Here is a 26,970-nt window from a genome sequence, read left to right on the forward strand (position 1 = left end):
GGTGTTCATGCTGTGAGCCTACCCTGAAAATTTCATCAAGATAGGTATCTCAAGAAACAAAAAAGTTATTCTGTCAATCTTCTAAGGCCATTTTCTCAGAATCAATATTTTGCCTGGTGTGGCTGCTAGGGAAAGCCATATCTTGGGAACCACTGATCAGAATTTCATGGGGGTTTCTTTTATACCATACCTGAATAAATTTCTGGGGGCAAGACAAGCCCGTATTTTTTTTTAAGATATTGTCTCTGGAGTTTGTAATAAGCAATTAAAATTTGGTTAATGCAGGTCTAATAAGTAACACTAAGTTCAGGGCTGTGCTAAAATTTTTCTGCAAAGAAATTTAGAAAAAGGGCCTTGTCTTGCCCTGGGGTACCTATCCAGGAATGACTATGCTGAATTTCAAGGTGCCAGCAAATTTTGCAAATTCTCCAGGCATGTTCCAAGGAACCTATGTAAACCACCTTGATATACTCATGTAACTTGAGAACCAGTGGGCACAGCTCCATGAAACTTGGTAGTTCTTCAAATGTGTGAGCTACAAGCTTACCCGAAAATTTCATCCAGATATCTCTATCAATAAAAGTTGATGCTCAAGGGTAGCCTCCCCCCTTAAAGGGCCACTGCCCAGGGTCCGGACATTTTTGAAAAACAAGCCCACTGCATAGATGAGGCATCGAAGATAACCTCTGGAAAATACTAGAGCCATGCGCGCCCCGAAAAGCTGCGAAAATTCAAATCAAAGCCCGCTCGTTCTTTCCTTCAACAAAAACGGGCCCGGCCCACTACTCTGAACCCCGTTGACGTCATGGGGGGTTACTTTCGCTAAAGGCACTCCATTGGTGCATCGTTCTGACTGACGGGAGAAGGTTGGGCCTAGCCTTGGCGTCGCGTCGTCTGCACAACGCTTTCCGCAGCGCCTTCTGTTCTGGCTCATGCCTACAAACCCGCATGAAGGAACAAAAAAAAAAAAACTGCGGAGGGAGCGTGCGGCGACAGCCTTGAACCCTAGCCATAAAAAGTAAAAAAAATAGTAAAACTGGGGGAGTTGGTTCGCTCCCCCGCAGTGATCACGTCACGAGACGCTCTGCGTGCGCGCTCCCTTCTCAGTTTTGTTTCTTCTATGCAAGCCCCCCAAAACAAGGTTTTAATTAGTAGTGCAGCAGAGCCTTTCCCTCGCTCGCCCACTTGACCGCTCCACACAGACACCGCTTATCCTTCATACATCTTGCGTACGCCTTGACTCCAATAAACGACATGGGCTTCGGAGCGGAGAAAAGACACCAACACACAGAACACAAACACACATGAAGAAACGCAAACGGGCGGTTGCCGGGCACGCACTTCGCCGTGTGTTTCGAACAGAACCGACTTCCGCCCCTGTGCTCGTGAAGCGGTGGGGAGGCCTAAAAAAAAAATGAAAAGGTGGCTCGCTAACTGGGAATGACAGATGTATGAAAGGATGCGCTCGCTAACAAGTCTAGGTGGTCAAGCCGATCGCGCCTCTCGATCGTTCAGTGTGCGCGCCCGCAGCGCACACTGAACTACGTCAAACTACGTTGGATAGTTTGATATCGATTTTGGTCCAAATCAGTGAAGATCAAACTTCGGGCGTGGGTGAGGGCAAAATTTGGGCGGTGAGGTAAGCCAATGTTGGTAATGACAAGGGACAAATTTGAGGACACCATTGCATCGGCCATCGTCGAAGTATGCTTTGGCATCTGTTGCTATGAAATCGTGAAGTCCGAAGGTCACTTCAGTGTCAAATCTACATACTGACTGGAATAGAGCTATCGCTCTAGAGAGAGAGAGAGAAAAAAGGACGGAAAGGCAGGGAGGTTAACCAGGCGATGCCCAGTTGGCTACCCTACACTTGGGGAGGGGAACAAAGGGGAAAAAAGGAAAAAGAGCGGCAAGGAAATGAGTTTTCTAATTGTCCAACGACCACTATGTCACAGGGACAGAGGGCGCGCACTGAAAACTAACACACTACCCACCTCTGGGATTGGCACCCGCCAAAACTGGAATGTGTTGAAGTCACTGTCAGCCCCAGAATCCACATGGACTACTAGCCGCTGCTGATCCCCTTCTACAGACAAGGCCTCCTTCAGTCCCACAGTTTCAGAACACGCTTGCTGGTCCCCCAGTACATCCTTTTGAATTGAACTACCTTCAAAAACCTAAAGAAGCAGAACAAACAATCCTGTGAGACAAACCTTTCAAATCAAGGTAAGGTGTTACTCATCACACAGCTCCTCTAACACGTACCATGGTATCAAAATTAAGTTTTTTAACACAACAGGCTAAATTACCAGCCAATGAACACACCCCAATGAGTCCCGGAATGGACAAACATTACTTTCATTCATTCATTTTCTCAAAGCATGTTAATGTAGCTTGCAACAGGGCAACGAAATAACAATGCCAACAATGCTACCAACTGATGGGCACTCAAAATAACTGCACTAACTCATAACAGTGTCTGCAGCAGCCTAACATACCATTTCTGCAGTGCAACCTGTGGTGGCATTTTCTAGCTTTTCTGGCATGGACAATATGGCAGCACAGTCCTTATAGCCACATGAATCCTCGACAGTAGCCATACAAGAGCTGGCTCGGCAGGGTTCCCCTTTGTCATCATCAATAGCTATTTGTTGCTCTCCTTTCTCCAGCAGCGAAGAGGTGGCATCTTCAATCGTGCCTACCTGAAACCACAGCACACCATCAGGGATCCATCCATTTAACAGCGATTCCCAATGCCAAAAAGGGCAAAAGCTAATAATCCTGCCTCATGGGCACTTCCTAAGGGCACCGAGTTGAGAGCCTTCGAGATACTGCCGCTATCGATCTCTAAGGAGTTCGTGCCTCTCCACCAAGCTGTTGTGGCACCATCATTGCCACCAATACCATAATTACTAGCGCAGTTACGCCCTCCCGTAGGCGAGGAAACATCGCCATGCCCCTCTGAAGACAACGTCCCTGCCAAGGCAAAGCGAAAGCAAACTCATCGCATGCCCCTCTGAAGACAATGTCCCTGCCAAGGCAAAGCGAAAGCAAACTCATCGCATGCCCCTCTGAAGACAATGTCCCTGCCAAGGCAAAGCAGCATGCCCCTCTGAAGACAATGTCGCTGCCAAGGCAAAGCGAAAGCAAACTCATCGCATGCCCCTCTGAAGAGAATGTCCCTGCCAAGGCAAACCGAAAGCAAACTCATAGCATGCCCCTCTGAAGACAATGTCCCTGCCAAGGCAAACCGAAAGCAAACTCATGCCTGATGCTCCAAGGGGCGAGCCAGAACGCTTTTCTGGGAGAGAGCGACACTCAGGCGCCGGACCCAGCACACCTCAATCACCTTGATAACAACCTCCCTTCCCAAAACACACCAATACATAAGTGGAAAACAGACAGCGCCACCTGAATACCCATGCAGGAGATAATATAAAAATGACAGTAACAGCCACACCTCATCCTTCCCTTTGAAATTCAAAGGTCGTAACGCGCAAAATACCATGCACTGCTCTGCACATAATGCACATAAGTCTTTTTGAAAAACGACGACAGCTGCAAAAGCAATACTTCTGCCGCAGGCCAAGATACGAAAGTACCAAAGCATTTGCCATTCAGTTTACTGCTAGCCAGCCGTGGGCAGCATAAGACAGTTTTATCGCCTTCCATCTCAATTTCCCTCCAAAGCTGGCTTTGCAATTGTGTCGATTGTGTTTTTTAGTGTTTACTGCTTTGTCATGCCATCCTGTGGGGAACTAACTACATAACGTATTTAAAGCAACATAAAGCTTTTTCTTTTTTTTCGCCAGCGAAAGGGTGCATGTTGGCAGGTCAGCACGGGGCAGCAATATATGACACATATTGCCCGTTTTCATCGTTGTAGAGTTTTATACTATGTTTGAGAAATGTGCGAGGTGAAGTTTTTTTAAGAGGGTAATAAATTAGCAGACTGCAAACTGCGCGAGTAAATATGGTATTTATGTAAATGAATGAGCAGCACCATTTATCTAGCATTTTGTGCAAAAGCTGCAGCTGTCTCACTAAGCCATGCAACAAGTGAGGCTCTGCACTAACACATCACAGCCGTGAAGATTTTTGCGAAGGCATTAATCAATTTAGCTTTTAAGAAGCTGCCTACCTTCCCACAACTCACCGGGTCTGCAGTGGCAACTGCACACTGTTGAATGCCAGTCCCGTTCAAAGAAGCTGGGGTCTCGGCAGAGTTTGTAGCCTCTTCATCACTGCTCACATGCTCGCAAACTCGCACGCTCACCACCCCATCTTCACTGCAGTAAAGTCCTGTGCGCAGTGGGTTAGCAAATGTAGAGATGAATGGCCCCAGGGCCTGGAAGCCTGCTATTCGAACCTGCAATAAAGCACAAGACCTTTAGCATGGGCACATTTCCAACGAGCCAACCTCAGCAGCAGAGAACATAGCAGCAGAGAAAATGCAGAACTTGTGCATCTACCAGCGAGGTTCTACTGTAAAAGACTAGAATTAGGCGAAACTTTAAACACAGCAGCCGGGAAATCACGTTACCCAGGAATGCAACAACCCAATCACTTTAAAACTTATCTGCCATCCTCTCTCTAAATACGCATGAACAAATTGCAGCAGATGCTTGGCTGCTAATTTTTAGATAATAGTAATCACGCCAAATAACTCCTTGCTCAAGAGTTTCGAAAATATGTTGCAGGAGAAAAATTCTCGGCACTTGTTTTGAACAAGATCACGGCGTTGTGGGAGAACAAGTTTCAGGGTAGCTGAAATTACAGTGCTGCTTTCTGGCAATGAGGAGGGTGCAGACTGCAAACACCCAAACATTTAGATGACCGTGAAAGCTGTGAGTGAGACTTGATCCGCAAGGTGAGAATTATTACTCGGATGAGCTCTGGCACTTCAGACGTAGCTTGGGCCTCAGCTTGGAAATGCAAAAGTGTTCAAGGAAATAGTGAAATTTCGATACAAAGAACTCCACAGGACCACCAAGTATTGTTCGTTACATTGAAATATCGCAATGAAATACTCGGAAAGCACAAGAAAAGTTAATTGAACTCCAAGGGACCAGAAAAAATGCTCGTTAGCGGACCGTTAGCGGAATACCGGGAGCTCGCCTACCGCCGGTGAGCAGGCGCTGATTGGTCCCGATGCTGCAGGCGCACGCGTAGCTGCCGGGTACGTCGCGCCATATGGCGACGTCAAGGAGATTTGCGCATGCATTGACTGCGCCTCGTGATTCGTGGCTTCTCGTGTCTCAGTGTTGCAACACTGTCTTGTGCTATGACGTCATCACGCTTGTACTTGCGACTTTGGCCTGTGGCGGCGATACCTGTATTTTGGTTCTTGCTATTTGCTACGTTACAAGAGCTTTGTTGTCAGTATGAGTGGCGTTTTTGTAATCAGGAGCTGGTATTCTGTCGATACAAGCCAACTTCAATTTCTCCTCAGTGTCCCTTTGACAAGGTACTATACCTGTACCAGGAACCCAGGTCATGCTGTGCATCACCAACGGCCCGTGGAAGCGAATGAGTTAACGAACAAAAATAGTGCAACTTTGTTGGATACTTTCACTGCCTGCAATTTTGAGCGCATTAACCAGGAAATCATATGAACCAGGTACATATTAACGAGCTTCTACAGAACTTAAGGAGCCCAAAGGATCCTAAGAAATGACTTTAGAGAGGGTAGAAGCGCTGTCATTTCTACACAAAATGCATAGCACTTCAAACATTCAAGCCTCTTGTGTTGGGCTCAAGCAGCACAAAGTGCACCTCCTTTGTTCTAGGTGTGCATCTGGGCTTCTGGTGCATGGCACTACACAAACTGAATGCTCCAACCTAGACTGCATTCTGAAAACATACTTTGACCAACTGCAAAGAAAGGCGAAACAAGAAATAAAATTATAGTCCACCTAACCTGCTCTTGCTGTCGCATTTTAGTATGAATAACAAAATAAAAGATCGCTGAAAAAAAATAACAGCGCTGTCAGTAATAGATCTCTTCAACGGTCCAATTCATTATTACTCTTAGCAATACAAGCACAATAAGAGTCAAAGGCGTCTTCAGACTGCGCAGCTAACTGTTCTAGTGTAAAGCAACTGACAGCACTGACCCATCGTGACTGGTCGTCCAGCAGGCAAAGGAAAAGCGGTGACAGGCTACTACGACGTACAGCCAGTGAGACGATGCACGAGACTGGCATGAAAACTTCAGCACAGGCCTTGCGTACCCCCCAAACGCAGTCTTCACACAACATCTGAAAAACAGGCTGCCCAAATTCGCAGACAAAAAAACAGTAAGCCATCCACAAAACAAGCAAAATAAAAGCAGTGAAGTTCCAACGACAGTTATTCCAAATGTCACTAATAATTCTGCTCACAAAAATAACTGCTTTGACCTAACATTACTGGAACGCTTGTAATTGCACAATGACTAAAACAATGTACTCTTGGGTGCAAACATGGTACAGCACAATCTCGCGGGGTGGTACAGTACAAATATCAAGAGGTCACAAAAAATATATCAGAAATTCCCATCATACAAAATTCGTGCGCAGAATTCACACATCTGTTTTCGGCTGATGGGGTTTACTTGTGGCCACACACCACCGCTGATTCGTAATGTAGGCGATGAAAGCAAATTTTTGCAACAGTATGCAAGCTGCATTTCCTAATGCAAGAAAGCGCCATAAAAAATGAAAATGACAGGACGTAGTCTTCTGGTTCCAGATCATGGCGTCTGTTTTGCCACACGCTCCTCAAGGGCGAAACGCTACAGTAAGTACTTTTGTCAGTTCTTATGCAGTCTATTTTTTTTTAGGCCAGTAGTGAGTTAGACAACCACGTGGACTGGTTAGATTTCAGTTCCCAATAGCAAGACTTCAGAGAGGTCCGAGGCCCGTGCCATCAGTGCGTGCTTGTGCGTTTAGCTTTGCCGTTCACATTGTATTTGATTCAGTGCACTTCATTTGTAAATGATGAGTGTTTTTATTCGCTGCTTTAGGGTATTTGCCACATACTGCCAAGATATTTTACCAAATGCGCCCGCAAGGAAGGCCACACCCCCTTTTCGCCCATGAAACCCATTCCCAAATTTAAAAAAAAAAAGTAAAGAAAGAAACTACAAGCTCTGCTATAACAACAGCAGGTAAATGTGGGAAGTGCAGCACAGCCCACATCTACCTCCACTTCATTTCCTCACGTGACTGCTTTCTCAAGTGGCACAGCAAATAATTGCCTAATTTGAATGACCACAGAAAGTGCAGTGTATTATGTACACAGCTGAAAATGGCAAAAATGGTAGCTAAGAACATTTACAATATTTGTATATTTAACTTGTTTTGTAATCATTTCTGACTCTGTGCAGTGCCTTATTTTTGTTTTGCTCGTATTGTTTTTTTGTATTACCAGCATATGTATAAATAAATTCCAAAACGCTTTGCACACAAAACTGTGGAGTTTTTTTTTTTATCAGAAGTAGTCAATAAGCTACAATTAGATGCATTACAATGCTCAGTGCATTTAGCATTTCTTGACCAAATAATTTTTCTTTTAAAAGACTCAAAATCTGTCTTTTTTCGGGGCAAGGATTGAGTTAATGGTCAGTGATGGATAATTAGAGCAAAGTGCAACTCCGGAAATCCAATCCATTAGGAAAAGGGTCCATAGCATAATAGCCTGTCCATTACTCCAGTCCACTGGACCCAGAAGTCAAGCACATTGCTGCATAGAGAATTTACAAGTCCATATCTTCCTCCGTCATAGGTACATGGGACTCCCATAAGCTATCAAATACAACGGGCAGAACAGAATTTCAAAGCAATAACAGCGTTAAAAATGCAAACATACCAACTACATCATCAAAGAAGTACAACTTTAAACAACCACATTATAACCAAACAAAGCTGCCTGAAAGCTGCTGTGTGGCAATGCAATGCTGCATAAAGCATTGTTTTGCAGCCACAAACTAGCCAATAAACCCTGTAAAAAGAAACGTGCCACTCACAAGATTATCCTCTGTGTACTCCTGCCCAACAATGCCACAGAAGTCTCCATAGTTTGCTGCACAGACCTGGAAGATATAGAACATAACGTTCCAACTTTTACAGTCAGCTCCAGAAAAGTACCTGCCAGATACTCGAGACAGTCTGGGCCATAGCATACATATTTCAGGCTTGTAAAAATAAAAAGTTGTTTCCCTTCGGTTTGTCAGGTGAATGAGCTTGGACACCTATGTTCTTTGACCCATTTCACATGCAGAACAGGTAGAAGTCCCATACGCGGAACAATTCTTTACTGCTGTGATGAAAGCATCTTGCCTTTTCATGCTTATTTTGAAATGAACAAAATGTATATCAGACTCATCAGAGCTGGATAAAGCTGAACAGACCTGGAATGCCAATATGACAATTAGTGCTGAAGAGGTTAACTGCATTAGAGTTAGCTTGTAGGTGTCAACCAGAGATTCACACCAGTCACACAGGCACTTTCATCCTAACTGAACTCAATCTGCATCGAAGTCTTCAAGCACAATCAAATCAGCCATTGCCTCACTGGGATTTTCAATGCCGCCTGAGAAGTTGCCCTTACGTGCACTGGGTGGCACAAAATGTACCACTGACATCTTTAGCATGCAGATGTCGGGCAACACTGTGCAGCCAATGCCAGTGTGCTCAATGCTTCTGCGATTTAAGCATACACAACGGCATCCAATTTTTAGCATTACAAGCCACCAAGCCTGTCCTATTAGCAGCCAAAGAGAACACAAGTTCCACTGTCAGTCTACAGCTTGCCCACCCACGACGGCTGAGATTCATCAAACTTCCTTTTCATTGCCAACACATTTGTCAGTCTCAAATGTTTTTTTTTTTCGTGTCCACATAAGTAAATAAAAAGGCAATAACATCATTCACCTGTTTGAACCTCCGCGCTTTCTTACGTCACATGACACGTACACGCTAAACAAAGCGAAAGCATCATGCGCCTTTTGTTTGCCGTGAACATGAGAGACAGTGTGGCGGCAAGGACGAATCGCTGGTGACGCAAGGCCCTGCTTCGACGGGTGTCGTTATGTTGCCCGAGCGTAGAGCTTTTCTTGCCCCCCGCAGGAGCCCATGCATTCCATTGGCAGAATGGGAGGGAGCCATCTCTACCAAAGTTATGCGCTCAGTTCGTGATCCAGTGGAGCACTCGCGATCTACCGCTGGAAGTCAACATTCACAGCGAGGCTTGCCCACTTCAGGAAAGTCACAAAGTCATCAAGTCACAAAAAGATCTGATCACAGTTGAGACAACTATGGGAAGACACGCGATCTCATCTTACGCATGGGATGCATTCATCAGCTGCGCCTCCGCCACATGCAGTGATCACTGGTTCCTTAGACGTCAGTTGAAACATCACAAGCTGATAGAGCTGGAGAGCCTCCTTAGTTAAACCTGCCCGCTTGTATGGCTCCTGGCCACGAGCAGATAGAAGACTTAGTCTCGCTGACAGCAGTGCTGTATACGGGCGTCTCAGAAAGACACTTTTGCACTGCATCCTTGCTAAGCTCGCCAAGTGCCCCAGCCTCAAAACTGACTAGCAAAGACTAAGGTTTGGACAATGTAGAATGTTTCCCGTGCGCAAAACTGGCCGCCGCTGCACGCTTGCTACGCATTGGCATGATAGTTTGCGGCAGGCTGTCACAGGTTAACACATTAACACACCTGTCACTGGTTCAAATCCCTGCCGAGAGCTAGACTGACTGAACTAGTAAGTGTGTGCTGCACGAAACTCGAAACCGTATACCGCCACCACCCCGAACACTCTGCAACTAACTAGGCTCTAACTTAACTAGTAAATTTATGCTGCACGAAAACACTGAATCGTATGACACCATCTGGAACATTCTGCAGCAAACGGTTGGCCCATAAATATTACATGAATGTCGTAACTAAGTGGACCGACTTTGACAGCTGCCAGACAGGGATATGTAAGCCGGATTGACAGTTTAGAGTTGTGGTGCTATGCATTATGCAACCACCTTGTTACCATGGGAACAACATTCTAGCATGCTAGTAAGGATCGGCTCATGCAGTTTCCCCACTTGCCTTGCGTAAGTGAAATGAGGCGTCTTGACACAGACTGATAAAGCGTGGCAGAAACAAATAGGCAGTTGTGTCCTTTCCAAGATATGGTGCCATCTTAGTCATCAACTGAAAGAGTTAAAATAAGTGTTTAAGGCAAAAAATACAGTTCTGCTTGCTATTCCGCAGCAAACTGGAAAACCACATCAGAGTCTACATCAGAGTCTACATCAGAGTCTACATCAGAGTCTACATCAGAGTCTACATCAGAGTCTACATCAGAGTCTACATCAGAGTCTACATCAGAGTCTACATCAGAGTCTACATCAGAGTCTACATCAGAGTCTACATCAGAGTCTACATCAGAGTCTACATCAGAGTCTACATCAGAGTCTACATCAGAGTCTACATCAGAGTCTACATCAGAGTCTACATCAGAGTCTACATCAGAGTCTACATCAGAGTCTACATCAGAGTCTACATCAGAGTCTACATCAGAGTCTACATCAGAGTCTACATCAGAGTCTACATCAGAGTCTACATCAGAGTCTACATCAGAGTCTACATCAGAGTCTACATCAGAGTCTACATCAGAGTCTACATCAGAGTCTACATCAGAGTCTACATCAGAGTCTACATCAGAGTCTACATCAGAGTCTACATCAGAGTCTACATCAGAGTCTACATCAGAGTCTACATCAGGAACATAGCATAAACACCTACAACTAAAGAAAAAGGCACTTTGTGGACCCCTTCCAAATGATGAGCGTGTGCTGACACAGGCATGCCAACTGCTCATCAAAGCTGGCTGTGATATGAAAAAGTAACAGCAACACATCGCAACCACTTTGACGAACAAGTGCAGCAAGCAATAGTTTTCCAAAGCCCAAGTTGGTCCTGCTGAGTCTCAGGTGGGTTTCACGGCGAGTTGTGCTAGGCCAGGGTCATCAAAGGTGGCTGTGATATGATATCAAACAAATGACAAACCACAGCCAATTTGATGCCCTGACCACAGCAGCCTTCACAGTTGGCTGTGCAGCAACGTTCATGCAAAATGCTGGAAATTGCATTAGAGGCACTAGGAAGATATAAAAGCGCATCGCAATTTTAATGAGCTTCCATGTTAACTACTCGCTCACGACTGCGACAAAATGGAGATCGTATGATTTACGGCACTTCTACTGAAGCTTTATAATCAAACATGCACTATCAATCCAATACAACCATTCCCCGTTAATACGACTCCTGTTATTGTGGACAAATCAAATTATGGACAGTTTTTATGGGGACTTAGTTTTTTCAATGTATTTAACCTCACTGATATAGAAACTCGCTATACGGACGATTGGCAGGATAGAAATGCAGAAAGGCGATTAGAGCCTATGTATTTTTGCCTGGTTAATAAGGACAGCGATGAGAAGAAAACCTCAACTGTCCTAACCAGATCCTTTACCCGCGGGAGATCAGCAAAAGGCAGCGCGAAAGTGGAAATGCCCGAATAATGCCCTCCTTTTCTCTATCCTCATGCTTTACAGTGCTTTACAGGGTAATGTCCCGCAAAATGACAGCGTTTAGCATGCGTAAGCGTGAATACTCTATTTTGAAGCTGCCTAGTGTTTCTTTAGTGTTCAGTACACAGAAAGAGTCTACTATTTTGGGACCCGTATCTGCATACCCTGCAAGCAGACAAGCAGATGACAAGGCAGGGAAGAATATGTTTAACACACTCTCCTGATTGGCTGAAGAGGTCGCTTGCTTCCATAGTGCTGCAAAGAACTTAACATTGAGTACAACTGGTGTGTCACTTTTGTACATGTACTTAGCTATATATATATATTATCCATACACTAAGCCAAGACAGCACGAAGGCTACCCACAGTTCACATCCCTTTGCACCAGTATCTCCTTGCGGCTAACAAGTTCGTTCATATGAGTGCCCAACAAGCATGTCTTTGTATGACTAGCTTTTGTGCTGAACTTTTGAATAAGCCCTCATGGTAAATCCGTTCTCCCAGCCCCAGACTGGAGGCCTTGTACTCAACCAAGTTTTTCTATGACACCAATTAAGAAGATGGAAGAACACCATAAAGAGAATGCATGCATGTACAAAAAGTGCAACGAGTTTGGATTTTGGCAGAGCATATCATAATGCAGCGTATAATGCTCCATTGCCACATATGGACACACCGCTACATTGACATTGCACTTGCTGTACAATGCATAACTTAGGCCAGTAAGCTGCACTCTACAGCATGTGCAAACTTATGCATTTCTTAGCTGCTGACAGAAATTATTGTGGTGAAAGCTTGTTATTTTCGAACTTGCAGATAATTTGAATAAAGCATCACAGTTTCACCAGGATGCAGAGAGCTCACCATGCAAAAAAACTTCTGAAGTGTGTATCGCAGGCGCACATGCCGCAATACACAACAGGAAGTAGTACACCTGAGCAATTTGATGCAGGGAAGGTGAGAAAGCACAAGATTCTGAGAAACTAGATGCCAAAAAATGCAGTATACATATAACAGCAATAAGGAAAGAACAAACAATGACCGCCCCTCACACCCTCTCTCACGACCAATGCGACTATTTCCATTTCTGCTTTCATTCATACAAATTTTTCATTTGAACTTTTTAAGCATCCCCTTGAGGTTGGAATTGACAGGCTTTTGTCGAAAGTTCAGGCATGATCACAAACTTACAAGTAATGCACCTAATGTGTGGCACATGCCCACATTACCCCATATGCGGTGGTGCCCCAAGCAGCTGACCCAACAGACAGGCAGGATGAAAAGAGGATGAGAAAGCAAGCACACCCAGATATGGAGACTGTAGCTCACATTATGCTGCCAAGATCTTGAGGCAAACCACACAGTGGCAGTAAAAGCACATGGTGGTGTGTGAGAAAGTGACAGTGGCAGAAGCCTCTGAAGTCCAGCCCCCCCCCCCTTGCAGTAACTGCATAAACCACCAAGCCAACAGATGTGGACAGCACAGGATAGTAGGAAGTGCTAAATATTGTTGCACTAACAGATCCACATCTTAATCCAAACATAATTTGCAACTTGCACCAGCCTGGGTTACTGGAAAATCTTGCATGCTATGCGGGAATGCCCAATCCCGATTTAGCCGCAAACCGGTGACACAACAGACCCTCGGAGCCACAAGGCAGCAACACAGAGCGATGCCAATGCTTGACATGCGAAACACCCCAGCCCCAGTATTCCCACCACGAAAGCCATACTACAGAAATGTTTACCAACTGACGAATCATGCACAAGCAGAGATGTGCTTCACTGCAATGTAGCAAGGGAAACCAGTAGCTGTGTCAGTCAGTGTCCAGCAATGCAACCATTCTTGCTGCGCACCCACGAGTTTACTGCACAAAACAAATCTCTTACCACAGTACTGTCGCATATAAGTGACTTCAGAAAAATGACTACCTGAAAATTGGAGGGCTCGGCCTATACACAGCAGACCTATTCGGGAAATCAAGACAGCTTTGGACGAGCAACGGGTACTACGCTCCCGGTGTTGCCCACTGCCCACAGGACACATGGCTCCATGCATAAAAAAAAATTAGTTAATTCGCAAGCAAATCAGTTCCGCTAAAGAAAATTCAAATGGCGTAGGTAGCACGAGAGCAAATCTCCATTGGTCTGACTGCTGGCCTGGTGAACACATCATTACGCGTTTACTGCTTTCAGTTGCACACATGCTGCGATGTCATCCTATGGGAAACTACAAAGCAAATGCGGCACCGGGACGCAGCGAGGGCAGGGTCAATGCGTCGACTAATATGTGGAGTAAACTTCGCCTGGCAAGGGCTACGAGTTGGGGGGTTACTTTTACAAGGCAGTGTAAGGTCCACAACGAAATTTTATGCCTGGGTCCTATTATTTTGCTGTGCTCGGTTAATTAAAAAATCCAGTTAATTTGAATATTTTTCACTGGTCCCAATGACTACGAATTAACGACATTTTACTGTATTTTCTATTTAAGAGCTATGGACAAGAAACTCCCAGGCAGTAGGCCATCAATTCATCCTGCATCAAAAATTTCGGTACATAATAACATGAAGTCCACAGAAAGGCTGCTGCCAATACAACCTATGCAGTGTTACAGCCAAGACAAATGACAGCTTGCTGATTCACTGTGAAGCAGGTTTTACTGGCTTAATGCATGCATAACAGCTCTGCCCAAAATTGGCATCCTCGCCAGACTTCCAAGTATGATGCACCAAGACTGGCAGCACTGTTGTACATTTTTCAGTGCATCATAAGGCCAAGTTTGGTCTCTCCTCAAGAGGATTTTGTGGCCGCTTTCCTGAAGTCTCGATGAAAACAAATTCATGTACAGCTCATCAAAGGTGGCTGTGATATGCTTAGCCATCAGAGACATTTCGCAGCCCCTTTGACGGCTGCACAGAAAAAACGTCTGGCTTCTTCCGGTGCTTTGAGGTGCAATGGCCGAGGCACCGCTGACACTGCATGTGCTATTTCCAACAAAGACAAGGTAGTGAGATGGCAATGCTACAGAACTCATCTCACTACCCATGTCTTTCAGGGAATCAACACTGCAACCCCCGAAGTATCAGGGGTAAGCGTACAACTATGCTGGATCCTGCAGGCTACTAAGTGCAAAGCTGAAGTGACCTACTGCAAGCCACTCAAAAGTAACCAGCGAGCAGAACATCCAGCAGAAAAAAAAAGTCCCCTCATGTTACTAACATGTGGTCTGCAAGCCACAAATCATGGCAAGGGCAGACCATTCATGCAGAAAGTGAAGGAACTATAGGTTGTACTACCATAGATAAACCAAATGCAAAAGACAACTGAAATACAAACAGCAAAATAAGAATACTTCATACCAGGCAAAAAACCTTTTGCAGCTAGTCTAGTTTACTTTAAGTTTCACACTGATAGCTCGAATAAAACTAGGGCAAAGAGCACATCCATGCAATGTGCTTAACCTGAAAGTTACCAAGATGAAAATCTGGACAGCACATTCAGCAACATCACGTATGTAAGCACAGACACCAATTACATGGTTAATAAATGAACTGAAGCAAGATAAAATATGGATGGTATTTTTTTAATGTTACAAACAAAATCAATCACCACATGCAGCTTAGATGAGTACACGAATTAATTCAATAACGCTACACACCAACTTTTCTTTGTGCGCATTTTTTCTTTAATGTAGCAAAATAGATTAGTAAATATGGATCCGCATGAGGAATCCACCACGCCTGGTAATTAGTTATAACTGAATTTCGTTTTATATGTAGTTTCAATAGCAGTAGTCGAAAGTGGACATGACATCTCAAGTAGGTCTCAAATTGCACAAGTCATACAAAATCTGCAATATTTTTCATCTGCAATCTGTCTGCTTTCATTCTGGATCCTAGGTCAGGCTAGTGTTAAAGAGTTGGAGCAAATTAAACCAATGAAGCACCATAATACTGCAGTTCTTGTATGAATAGGGCGATCTCCAACCTAAATTTGATATCAAAAGCTTTTTAGCTGCTGAAGCCAAAAAAACTACATGTAACAATATGAGGCTACACTTCATACCAGACACAGGCAAGCTACACACAGTGCTCCATGTTTACCAATGTCTTATCTAAAAGTTACCGACCCTTTAAGCTGCTAATGCAATTGGAGATTTCTGGAGCATACCATTTGCCAATGCAAGCTTCAAGGATTTTATAACCAGCGCTTGCTTCATTAACAATTTTACAACGATTTTTTTTTATGAGGGGCATTGGAGAAATCGGAGCAGAAAACACAGTAATCCATTCTACACCCATGCAGAATGATGTAACCAAAATTCAAACAAAAGATGCCTATTAAAGGCATAGATGGGCTATCCAATTGCTACATCTTAAAGCCAACTACCAAAGTTTTTAACCTAAAATTTTTCTCATACTTAGCAAAATAAAGACAAGTGTCAATGTTTTTGGAGCTTGTGTGCAGCATTCCCATGCTCATTTCATTAGACATTATAAGGCCCATTCCACTTTCCATTTCAACTTTCTTTGGCTATAAAACACAACATTTCCTTTTCCCGAAAACAGGATTATGCTTTAACCAAAGCCCTTGCTCTTAGGTACAAGAGTCCCCCACGCTAAGCTGAAAAAGGAATGAAGGCAAACGCCAGCTGCCATGCCACTCCACAAACAACATTGCGCGTGGTTTAGGATCACTGGTTGGGAACACAGGATTGAAGTTCTCACAAGCACGCCATTAATAAAAAAGAATGACAATAGCTTACAGTGACTGCCTCCATGCGGTAGTCGTCCACATTTTCGCTTTCCGTTAGATGCACCACAAGACTGCATATCTGCTCTTCCAGTTGTTCTACAAAAATGGAGCAAAGAGAACAGGTTAGGAAGGGCAGTGAACGAGCGGAAGTAAGCAGGGGGAAAGCTGCAGCCACATGATTTCAGGATACCAAAGCTGCACTGAATGGGCTGTTACAGTATGGTTACCAGCCAGCTACTCTCTAGATTAGACACAGACTAAATACACAACACAGAATAAATACATGCAGAGTTCCTGGTACAGTCGATGCCGCAAGTGTGGAGCGCAATGCAGCGCTGATCCACATTTTTGCTTTTGCAGAACACAAAAGCTGGCACACCTACAGAGAAGAATGGAGCACTAAGTGCACTGCCACATCTACTCAGAGATGTGATTGGCCAACATCACTTTGGAACAGCTTTTCGAGCAGCCAAAGGGGCTTTCTGGTGCAGAATAGTGAGCATTTGACGCAGATACATGCTGCATTTTCCGGAGCATAAGTCGCGATCGACTACCATGATCCACTTCCACAGGGAGCCAAATGACAATATGACAGTGGCCAGTGTGCACTCCAAAGGGCCGTTTGCACATCCACAGATAGTTCACTATGGATGCGGTTAACAGTAGCGGAATACCCCATGCTAAAACTTTTTAAAATGTTATCCTACGGCTAGATTCACATAATCTGACAACTGGACCGAATGTGGTGGCAGCATGAAGTGCGCTCTGCCGCCACATCCAGTTTAGCCATTCTCGAAAGTTTTGATTTCAGTGTTGCATCTATATGGCTTCGCGTGCGTCGTGCAGTGCTTTTATTCAACATGACCCCACCCCCGAGGCAAAGATGCTGCGATGCAAAATTGAATTTGCGTGGCACTGAATATGAGCCGGAGAATGGAAATCACGCACCAGGGAGACAGTTCCATGTCACCGAAAAAAATTAGAGGACTATCCGCCTCTTAAATAGAGCAACAAAGCGAACACCAAAATCGACGCCCACTGTGAACTCTGTGGCAGCGTGCAGTTTCCCCACTTCAGCCGAGCAAGGACGTGGAAGGTCGTGGAAGACTGGCACTGTTTGTGAATGTTTTTGCCACGTGCATTTCCAGAGTGCCCTCCACACAACAGGGTGACCACAGTAAATCCTGCGTGCTGCAAGCTTACTTCGCTCCTGTGTTTTCATTATGCGGGGTGACAGCAGGCCCGGCCTGCATGATATTCACCATGTGTATACGTTCGCAAAGAACAGCACGTGGTGTCCGACAATTTTGAAAAGTTAATACGAAGTTTTTGGCGCAGCCTTAGCACAGATTACTTATATTTTGTCATAACCTAGCAGCATGTAGCAGGGTTTTCCTTTGGGGGAATTTGGTGCAATTGGTACAGCAATCACATCACTGTCTACTCCACAAAAGTCTTCTGAAGCAGTGACAATACCCAAATTCATAAAATACTGAGCGCACAAAAAATATAACGTAATAACCAATCAATTCTGACAGCATTTGCCGCAGGCATGTTGGTTGTTCTGCGTATCTCATTAGTCGTTCTACAAATTTTAACAGTTCCACACTGGCAACACGTTCACAACACCACTTGGCCTGTCCACATGCATTCCTTCGAAATATGCCTGCCTATGTGCCATGATGGCAAGCAATAGATCAAAATAGCTTATCCCATAGAATTTTACGCAAAGCAGCATCTATCCATAGCAATCAAGTTATTTCAAACCAAATTATTTGGGGGCGGCTGGGCCAATTTAATAAATACCTGAGAGCAAGTTGGATCAAATTAATCAAATTGAATTCAGCCACATTTTTGGAATAATGCAAGGCTTAATTATGACTGCTTTGAACACACAATGTGTAATATCCCAATGCTTGAAAACGGTTGCCCAGAATTGGAAGGCTTTTTGGCCTCATGCCTTAACTAGAAAAATATATAACAAGACTTACTGCGGTCTATCAATGATCTTTCTAATATGAACAGCAGGGACACCTGCGTCCTCTTCCTGACCTAAAAAGAGTTCAATACAAAGCAAAATGCCACAATTAAAATCCAAGTTATTAAAACGAAGAACATAAATGCGCTATAAAATTTAATAACTATGGAGACCCGCACCAAGCAACCATGTTCTGACTCACCTGGTTGGCAACATCTGTTAGGTACTGCACCAGGATCGGCACGACATGTTCTCGGACCACATTTTCAAGCAGCCCACCTTCACTGGCACAAAAACTGGCGATGTTCGGAAGTTGCTCCACCAATTCCGTCCGTACACTTGGCTCTGGAACATGCAATGACTATTCAACTCCAGCCAACAACCAATAACGCAAGCGACTTAATGCACCAAAATCAGACATGCAAAACTACCCCAGGCCATTGAAATATAAGGTACGCACTGCAAAACCAAAGTGCACTCCGAAATGCACAAATTTCACATCTAGCGCATGCCAATCCCAAAAACTAAAGCCCACGTTAAGAAATTGACCTCTGACCCTATGTTGGGGAAACAAGACCTCTGAAAAAAGGTACTGCAATACCCGAAATCAGAAGCATTAAAATGCATTCCGCTATATTATGAGGTTTAAGATACCTTACCTTACCAGAACCTTACCAGAATAAGATACAATACAACACAAATGTCATGCACACAGTATGCACCACGTCTCCAGTATTGACAGTGACTGACTGAAGTTAACTTCTCAAGTGCTAAAGCCAGTAAGCTCTTTCCTTACAGTGAAAGAGTTACCCATTTTGAGTGTTAAAATAATTGTTTAAGTTCTTCAAGAAGTGCTAGATACACTGGTCATTGTAATACATCAAACTGTATCTTATTGATTACACTTCCAAGCAAAAAAAAACGCCAGAGTTCTATGTGCAAAACTCTGAAAAGGAACAAAATACAACCAAAACAAAAATAAGTCACTGCACCGAGCCAGAAGTTGATTGCAAAAATGAAAATATAGTTGAACTTCATTATAACATAGTTGAAGGCGCCCAGCAATTACTTCATTATAGCCGTAGCTTCGTTATGGCCAATACTGACTGTGCTTCCATGGGGAATTGTCATTCCTATCCATTATTCATCATATCCATTATTTTGTTATAAACAGTTCCGTTACAAGGCTCAACTATATACAAAATTCTGCGCACATTCTTAGCTACCATTAACTGCGTACATGATACACTGCACTTTCCATGGCCTTTCAAGTTAGGCAATATGTCTGTTGTGCCACTAGAGAAAGCAGTAACGTGACGACATGAAGTGGAGGCAGATATGGGATGTGCTGCACACTACACCTGTTCAGAGTTCTGCTCGTTTTTTTATTGCAGTTTCTAGTTTGTCATGCCACGTGTTAATGTAATCTTAATTTTCTCCTTTGTCTAGAGCAACTTCTATCAATAGCCAGCTAGGTATTGCGCACATGTTAAAGAATAGTCATCTTTTTTAGTTAAAACCATCTTTTGAAAATTGATTTCGGTGCACACAACCCCTAGCTATGAAAGACCACAGTGGAGGGCTCTCCATCTGGGGTTCTTGCATGCATTGACATCACATGGCACAGGGGTTTGCATTTCACATCCGGCAAAAAGCAGCTACTACTCTGTATCAAACCTGCGACCTTTGGCTCACTGCCACTGTGGCAGGTGCCTGGGGTTGCTATCGACCTTATCCAAGAGTACCATCCAAAAAGTTACCTATAAAAGTTGTATTCTCAAATGTATGCATTAGAAAACATTCCAGTGCTTGGAGCATGCATGTCCATTTGCACTGTTGGGTTTATGGTTAAACTCCTTTACTTGACTATGCAAAAATAAAATTTTTTCCCCCAAGCTCTCATCCCGTAAACTTTTGTTCAGAACTGTACTGAAGTGCTGAAAGCAAGGTTCGTGGGAAAATGCTGCTTACCACAGTCCAAGGAGAGTGAGCTAAGTGCTGTAAGCACAGCATCAACGGATTCTTGAGAGTCAACAACAGCACGCAAGGTGTCCACAATGTTCCGAGCCACCAGCTGTCTGCACAAAACACAAAAGCTTCTTTTTAGAATGCAGCCAGCTGTGATCACATTTTCACAGAAAAGAACATCCCAACTACCAACATGCAGTCACCTCATAAATTTCCAGATGGATGAATTTCAATTCCTCAATCTGCTAAATCAAAATAACACAGGAAACTGAGGTACTGCAAGTCTACTTAGCCACAAAGACCAAAAGATTCGGCCATAATTAGTGTCTCCAGAAAATGAACCCTGCATTGGGCCTATTTTTACATATGCTGTTGCTGCTGCTTTTGAAACCCTGTCCAAATGACTGGAGGGCGTCACACCACAACAAGGCTTCATTTTTAACAATAAGGGTCTTGAAACAGAGGCTAAGACGAAGCAGCACAAACAGACTGCACTTGGCCCACTGCCTGCATCAGCGAATGCATTTCACTGTGCAAGGGCATTGCAGCAAATGTTCACCGCAGAAGCATCATCAAAAGCGAATAAACACCCTTTTCTTGTGTGTTTGCCACACATTATAGGGGCATTACTATTGTCTAATGTGTTGCATTAGTTCCAGAGTGAACTACATTGCTCATATTCAAGAGCTTGCACGTGACGCCATGGGCCCCATGATGGTGGGCAACACTTTGGCCAAACAAACGAGCCTTCACTGTACTTCTGGCAAACCAACATCACGGCAGTGCAAGCAGCTTAAGTGCTTCTTTCTCACACTATGTGGAAGGGCTCCGCATTCACACATGACAGCATCACCCCATTTTTAAGCAACACCCCTTTTTTTGGTCTGGCGCTTTTAATGCCCCTGGGCTTCAGAACAAACCCTTGAAGCAGTGAGTAACGCTACACAGCAAGGGACTTGGAGCATTTCCCACACAGCGACTCTCTGCGGATCACCAGAAGCACGGACAGAAAACAGGCCGGCGGGCCGCGGAGCAAAGGCCGCGTCACGACTACGCGCCAGGAAGGAAAGAGGGAACCGGCCATCCGCCTACTACACTACGAGTGCCGGTCACGTGACATTTTCCCCAGAATGAACAGACCGGCGAGAAGGGCGGCACAAGGAAACATGCCAGAGAGGAGAGAATGCGGGCGCGGGCAGAACCACATACAATACAGCTGGAGAGAAGGCACCCCGAAAGGGAAGGTCAATGACCTTCGACCGTCCTCTGCGAGCAGAGCACGAGGGGAAGCGCGGGGCGCCAAGGGCAAAGAGGGGGCGCGTCCACCGTTTATGCGCCCTCACCCACCCGCCGCGCAGTCACGCGCGCTCCGCCGCGCTGCCGGCGAACCGCCAAAACGCTACCGCACATCTTTCGCACCGAAGTGCGCCGCAACGCGTCCTCGTCAATGGGCAGCGAATGCGTGCCGCACGTTATCGCGCTAGCAGCAGGTAGCGTTCGCAAAGCAAAAATCCGCCCTACGCTACAACAAGCACCAAATATATGTGCAATTCACGGAAATGCATTTCGCACCATTTTGACCTTTGGCTACGCACACTACATTTCAAAATCATTGCGGCCTCGTTAGCCCAACCCCTGCAGGTTATACAAGCGTGACTCCGACGAAAATCCACGTATTGCGGCACTAAGGCTTGCTGGGATGTGGCGCCTTCACATGTGGCCCAACGCGCGGTTCAGCGTGGACGTACTGAACTTACTCCTCCGGAGCTTGGGTAAGGGAGAGTTCCTGACGTTCGGGAATTTGAACATTCGCCCGCTTTAAACCCGTCCCCGCGCACGACCGAACAAAAAATTCTCGCTTGTATTTCGCACAATAGTGGCACTTCGGCGCATGTAGCTCTAAATTTCAACAATGGTGGTTAAGTCAGCGTGATGTAGAGGCGTGCACCACCACTAAGTTTGTCGCTAATGGCATAGTCGCACCTGAGAGCTCTAAAATTGTTGTACGATGAACAATACGGTATGAGGAGACACCTCAGCGAAATCTTTCCGGCTTTCTTTAGCTCCAAAGAAATCTCCAAATTAAACATCTTTTCATTCATTGCGCGTTCCCGGACGCGGTGCTCGGTTGCAACGAGGACGCAGGCGCCAGAAACCCACGTGCGAGAATGCACCACGCGATCTTCATCCCAAGACACTATGCGTTGCCAACATTTCTTGCCCTTCCTTAACGCCACCCTCACCCCGCCCATAAGATAGAAATATGCCCTCTATTTCGCAGCGGGTAATGAACAAAAACAAAGACCGCACCGCGCCTCAACCGAAGAAAAATTCTCCACCTATGCAGGATGCCCCCTACTCCCCGCCCCCGGCGCGTAGGCTCAAGGGACAGGGGCCGGGGCCTCCGCGACTAAAGACAGGCGAAATTAGTTTCTTTGCGGCAAATCCCCAGCTTGCAAGCGCAAGCAACGGCCTCTCTGTTGCTTGAAGTTCGGGGTCCGGCGGTTTGCGCGCGCTCATCCAGTCCCCGACAGTCGGGCGTCTCTACGGTTACCCGAAAGTAAAGAGCTCGGGATAACTCGTGCGCCGCCTCGTTGCCTGGGACTGATTCGTGTGCGGGGGTCCAGATTATCGGAATTTTACTGTTCAATTCAGAACTAGCTAAAATTTCGTTTGCCTCTTTCGAGACCCTTCCTTCGCCAAAATTCCGGACGGCCGTTTTGCTATCGCTAATTATGATGTTTGCTTTCGTGCCAACGCAAGCGAGCGCTATTGCAACGCACGTGAAACCGGCAGACCAACTGGAGCAACAGCCATACTGAACGAACAGCCAGCCTACGCCGGCATATTAACCACGGCAGAACACCCTTCTACCTTTCTCAACTGTCGAATTTTGCCCTCAGTATGCGCACACACGCGCTGAGCTTGCGATGATGCTGTAGAATGGGCGACGTCACAGCACAAATATACGAGTGAATAAACGATGCCCGCATACAAGGCGACTGCAATGCAACAGACAAAATGGAAGGAAATTGTAACCCTAAGTAGTTGGCAGACGATTTTGCCACGATTTTTTGCGCTGACTTCGGAAACGCACCTTCCCGATTTTTAGCAGGATGGCATCTAGCAGAAGAAAGGAAAACATCCATAGCGCAGAACGGGCCTCGAAGCAGCGCCAACGCAGACAGCACATTAGTTTCCACTCTGCCAGCCGCGGTCTTCAGTGGCTCGCTCGATGTAATGCAAATATGGTTTTATGGTTTTGGAATTCATTTACCCTAAGCAACTCAGGCTATTAGCGACGGCGTATTGGAGGGCTCCGAATAATCCGAATCTGCGGCCGGGATCGAACTCGCATCTTTCGGGCCCGAGCACTATAACCACTGAGCCAGCGCGGCACCGCTTTCCGGAAAAAAAAAATAAAAAAATCAAGGGAAAATTATGCAGCACGGCATTTGCCAAATGCCGCTACGGGGTAAATTTGTGCGCGAAGGAAACAGCGGTTTCGCAAGGAGGTGCGGTAGTCCCAGTCTGAGCGACACATTCGGTACTTTTTTTCGGCTAAAATTTTTTGGCACAGCAATAACTTTATTGAGAACTGAAATTTTTTCGCACGAAAGGATTTTTTTTCCCACGCTCGCGGAGTTTCGGCGAACGCAGTCGCGCCGCACTATGTGGCGAAAAAAAAATTTGGCAAAAATTCACTCCCCAAGCCCATGCGACGTACGGGATTTATGCGTGCTCGAACAGATGTTCCAACGCCTCGTCAATGCAAGCATATGCTACGGTTCAAAACAAGACATGCTGTTCAATGTAGGAGGGAAAGAAACGCAGTCCCTCAGACAAAGCTAACGAAGAACACACGTCTGCCATTTTCCGTGCGGATACAGCACCGATATGCACCATTTCAATCCTTACGACAAGCACTTGAAACAAGTGGCCATAAATCGCCATACACCGCGACCAGTCAACGTCACACTGTAAACCAACACCCCCGCATTAATCAGTTGTGTACCGCATTTCACAAGCCACCAAGAAAAAAAAAGGCACGCAGCTAAACGACAGCCAGAAAAACTGATTAAGAAAAACTAAGTGCTCAGAAAGAAAGTGACCGGATCAGTGCCGACCAGCACAGTTGCCCAAAAGAGTAGCGAAGTAGCTCAATCGGCAGCACTGCTTGACGCGTTGCATGAAAGCGCTGTTCGTATTTCCCAACGCTGAGCTTGGCCAATAGACTGGTTCTGGCCAGCATTAAAATGTGCAGGCCTGTGGGCGCGAGACCGCGCTTGATCCCCAGCGAAGAAGAATGCCGCCTGACGCGTTCCGAGCGCTCGTTAAAGCGGAGCACCTTGGGGCACCCAGGCCCCAGCCGGCCGCCTCGGGCCACGCTGCTACGTGACCGGTGTGAAGCTGGCACATAGCGCACGCGTTTACCAGTGCAGGCAGAAACGCATGCGCCAGTGGTGAGCGCGACGACGTCCACAGTTGGACGAGATGCAGGCTCTAGGAGGAGTGACAGATGCACACTAACACAGTACGCAGGAAATGAAAGCAGACTGCGGCGGCTCCACGAACTAGCCTAATATCCTTGTCACACGGGCATTCTCACCGCAGTTACCGAACTTAACTGCTGTTATCGCTAACCACGGTTCGACCATGTCACACGGTTCGCCACCGTTCCTGTTGCGGCAATCAACAGATCGGTAGAGCGAAGCGGCATCCGCAAATATCTATCTTCCAACGTAGTGTCTAGAGTACCGTCCGACGGTGCCGTTCGGAGGCAGCACTGCCTCACTGCCGTAGTGCACACATCGGCGCGCCTCCCGCAAGCCGTCCGCGCCAAGGTAACTTATCTGCGGCGGATCCCTGGAGCCAGCGTCAGAAAACCGGGCTAAGCTTTCTTGTTCTCGTAAATAATAAGCCTCGGGATAAGGGGATGACAAAAATGAGTCCTCTTGAGGTTCACTGACCTGTACAGAGTTGACGGGAGGAGTTAACTCCGCTACAAGTTAGTTTACGATCACAGCGGCATCGCGGCTCACCCGACCTGCTTGCACGCTAGCTACGCTGCTAAGGCGTCGCTGAAATCAATCATACACCTTTCTTTTATTATGAGACAATGGGGGTAGTCAGTAAGGCAGTGCCATGAGTGGACCATTTACAATACCGCTGGTCAATTCAACAGCGCTGCCCGCCATGGCTTCGTTGCAAAACAAGTTAGGCCTAGCGACGACTAGGGAGTAGCACACTACCAGCGAGCCGTCGTCCGTCACGCTCACGGAATCCGGTGCTGCGAGGGTCAGGTCCTTTTTAACGTTACAGCGCTAGTTTTGCTGTATGAATATATCTTTACATGGCTCTTACTTGGATGGTTCCACTACGGGAGTGTTCACTGCTGCCTGTGGAGCACTGCTAGAGGCCGCCGGCGTGTCTGAAGAGATTACCGCCTCCTGCTGCAATGGTGCTGATGCTACGCGCCTGACAGACACACATTTAGTACGGCGTCCGCAGTAAGCTTGAGTACGCATCGCTTACAGCGTTGTGTACAGTGTAAACAATGTCAACACGACACTTAATTGGCCACGGCGTAGCTCCCTCAGGGGCATGCGTAAACGGTAGCGCCATCTATTGACAAGACGTCAAAGGACATCAACGTGGGTTGAAGAAATTTTTATCCGCAATTACTAGGGGTGTGCGAATATCAAATTTTTCGAATACGAATCGAATATCGAATAATCAAGGACAGACGCATTTAACCACTACACAAAGTCTCGAACATTAATTTTAGAAGAGTAGAAATATCAGAGAAGATGGCTAGTACACAGCATTGATTAAGGCTAGCTTGCCATAAGCACAAAAGCGCGTTGCTGGGATGAACATAAAAGGTTGTGAAGGGAAACACCGGCTGCTCCACATGGTCAAGCAGTAGTAGTTTGTTCCCTTCTAGCTGAAGCGACTTCTCCAGCCCCAAAAATGCCCTTTTACTTGGCACTGAACTGGCACGTATTGCGAGGTATTTCGTGTACAGCTCTGACTATACCAGCTTCGCAGGTGTAGCCACAAAGCTCACCAGCGTAGTCAGCTACGGCATGGCCCAACGTTACGCATTGCTCTGGGCGCCGCCATATTGTTATGTCTATGTCGATAACACTTGCGGACCGAAATGAACGCCGGTGCTCGCAATAGAATATTCGGCTCGGTACGAATATTCGCGTCGGGTCGAATATTCGAAGCACGAATACTTGGATTTCGAATAGAATACTAAAATTATAATATTCGAATTATATTCGAAAATTTCGAATATTCGCACACCCCTAGCAATTACTGATAACTATGGTGTGTGCGTTGCGAGCCTTTTTCCGTTCCAAGAAAAACTGTACAATAAAAGAAAATGTAATAAATGAATAAAAGCTCGAGAACTGCTTCGCCAAGCGTCGTTGCTATGAGGAGAACACTGCATTTAGTCAGGTCTAAGAGCTTGGAAATCGTCAAATTATATGAAAAACGGGGGCTAGTTATCGCTTATACTTTTACGCATGGGCGAGTGTGCGCGAAATAAAAGCGGACCGCTACCATTTCAGCGAGCTATCGCTTCGAAGAATCCAGCGGTGACATGTATTTATTCCGAAGTGGGCGAGCAGGGCGCCGCCAACTTGTCAACGTACCCTTGCTAGACACCCTATCCTTGCG

General features: G+C 45.8%; 1 protein-coding gene across 8 annotated transcripts in view; it reads right to left on the minus strand.

Annotated features, from left to right (window-relative positions):
- Positions 1–26,970, minus strand: part of LOC149352734 (serine/threonine-protein phosphatase 4 regulatory subunit 1-like) — an 83,784-nt gene that overhangs the window by 33,169 nt on the left and 23,645 nt on the right. For 6 of the 8 annotated variants that reach the window (XM_089581952.1, XM_089581953.1, XM_089581951.1 and 3 more), the window contains exons 4-13: positions 20,284–20,390; positions 18,515–18,657; positions 18,326–18,386; positions 16,345–16,430; positions 10,093–10,197; positions 8,009–8,074; positions 6,117–6,272; positions 4,157–4,369; positions 2,499–2,702; positions 1,995–2,177 (exon numbers count right to left, since the gene is read on the minus strand). In XM_089581952.1, the coding sequence (XP_089438078.1) occupies positions 1,995–2,177; positions 2,499–2,702; positions 4,157–4,369; positions 6,117–6,272; positions 8,009–8,074; positions 10,093–10,197; positions 16,345–16,430; positions 18,326–18,386; positions 18,515–18,657; positions 20,284–20,390 (1,324 nt within the window). The remainder of the gene's footprint in view (positions 1–1,994; positions 2,178–2,498; positions 2,703–4,156; positions 4,370–6,116; positions 6,273–8,008; positions 8,075–10,092; positions 10,198–16,344; positions 16,431–18,325; positions 18,387–18,514; positions 18,658–20,283; positions 20,391–26,970) is intronic. The other 2 variants (XM_089581954.1, XM_089581956.1) reach the window with 2 other exon arrangements.

The sequence above is a fragment of the Amblyomma mixtum genome, chromosome 3, assembly GCF_055824585.1.
Source record: "Amblyomma mixtum isolate Tamu chromosome 3, ASM5582458v1, whole genome shotgun sequence".
Taxonomy (NCBI): Eukaryota; Metazoa; Arthropoda; class Arachnida; order Ixodida; family Ixodidae; genus Amblyomma; species Amblyomma mixtum.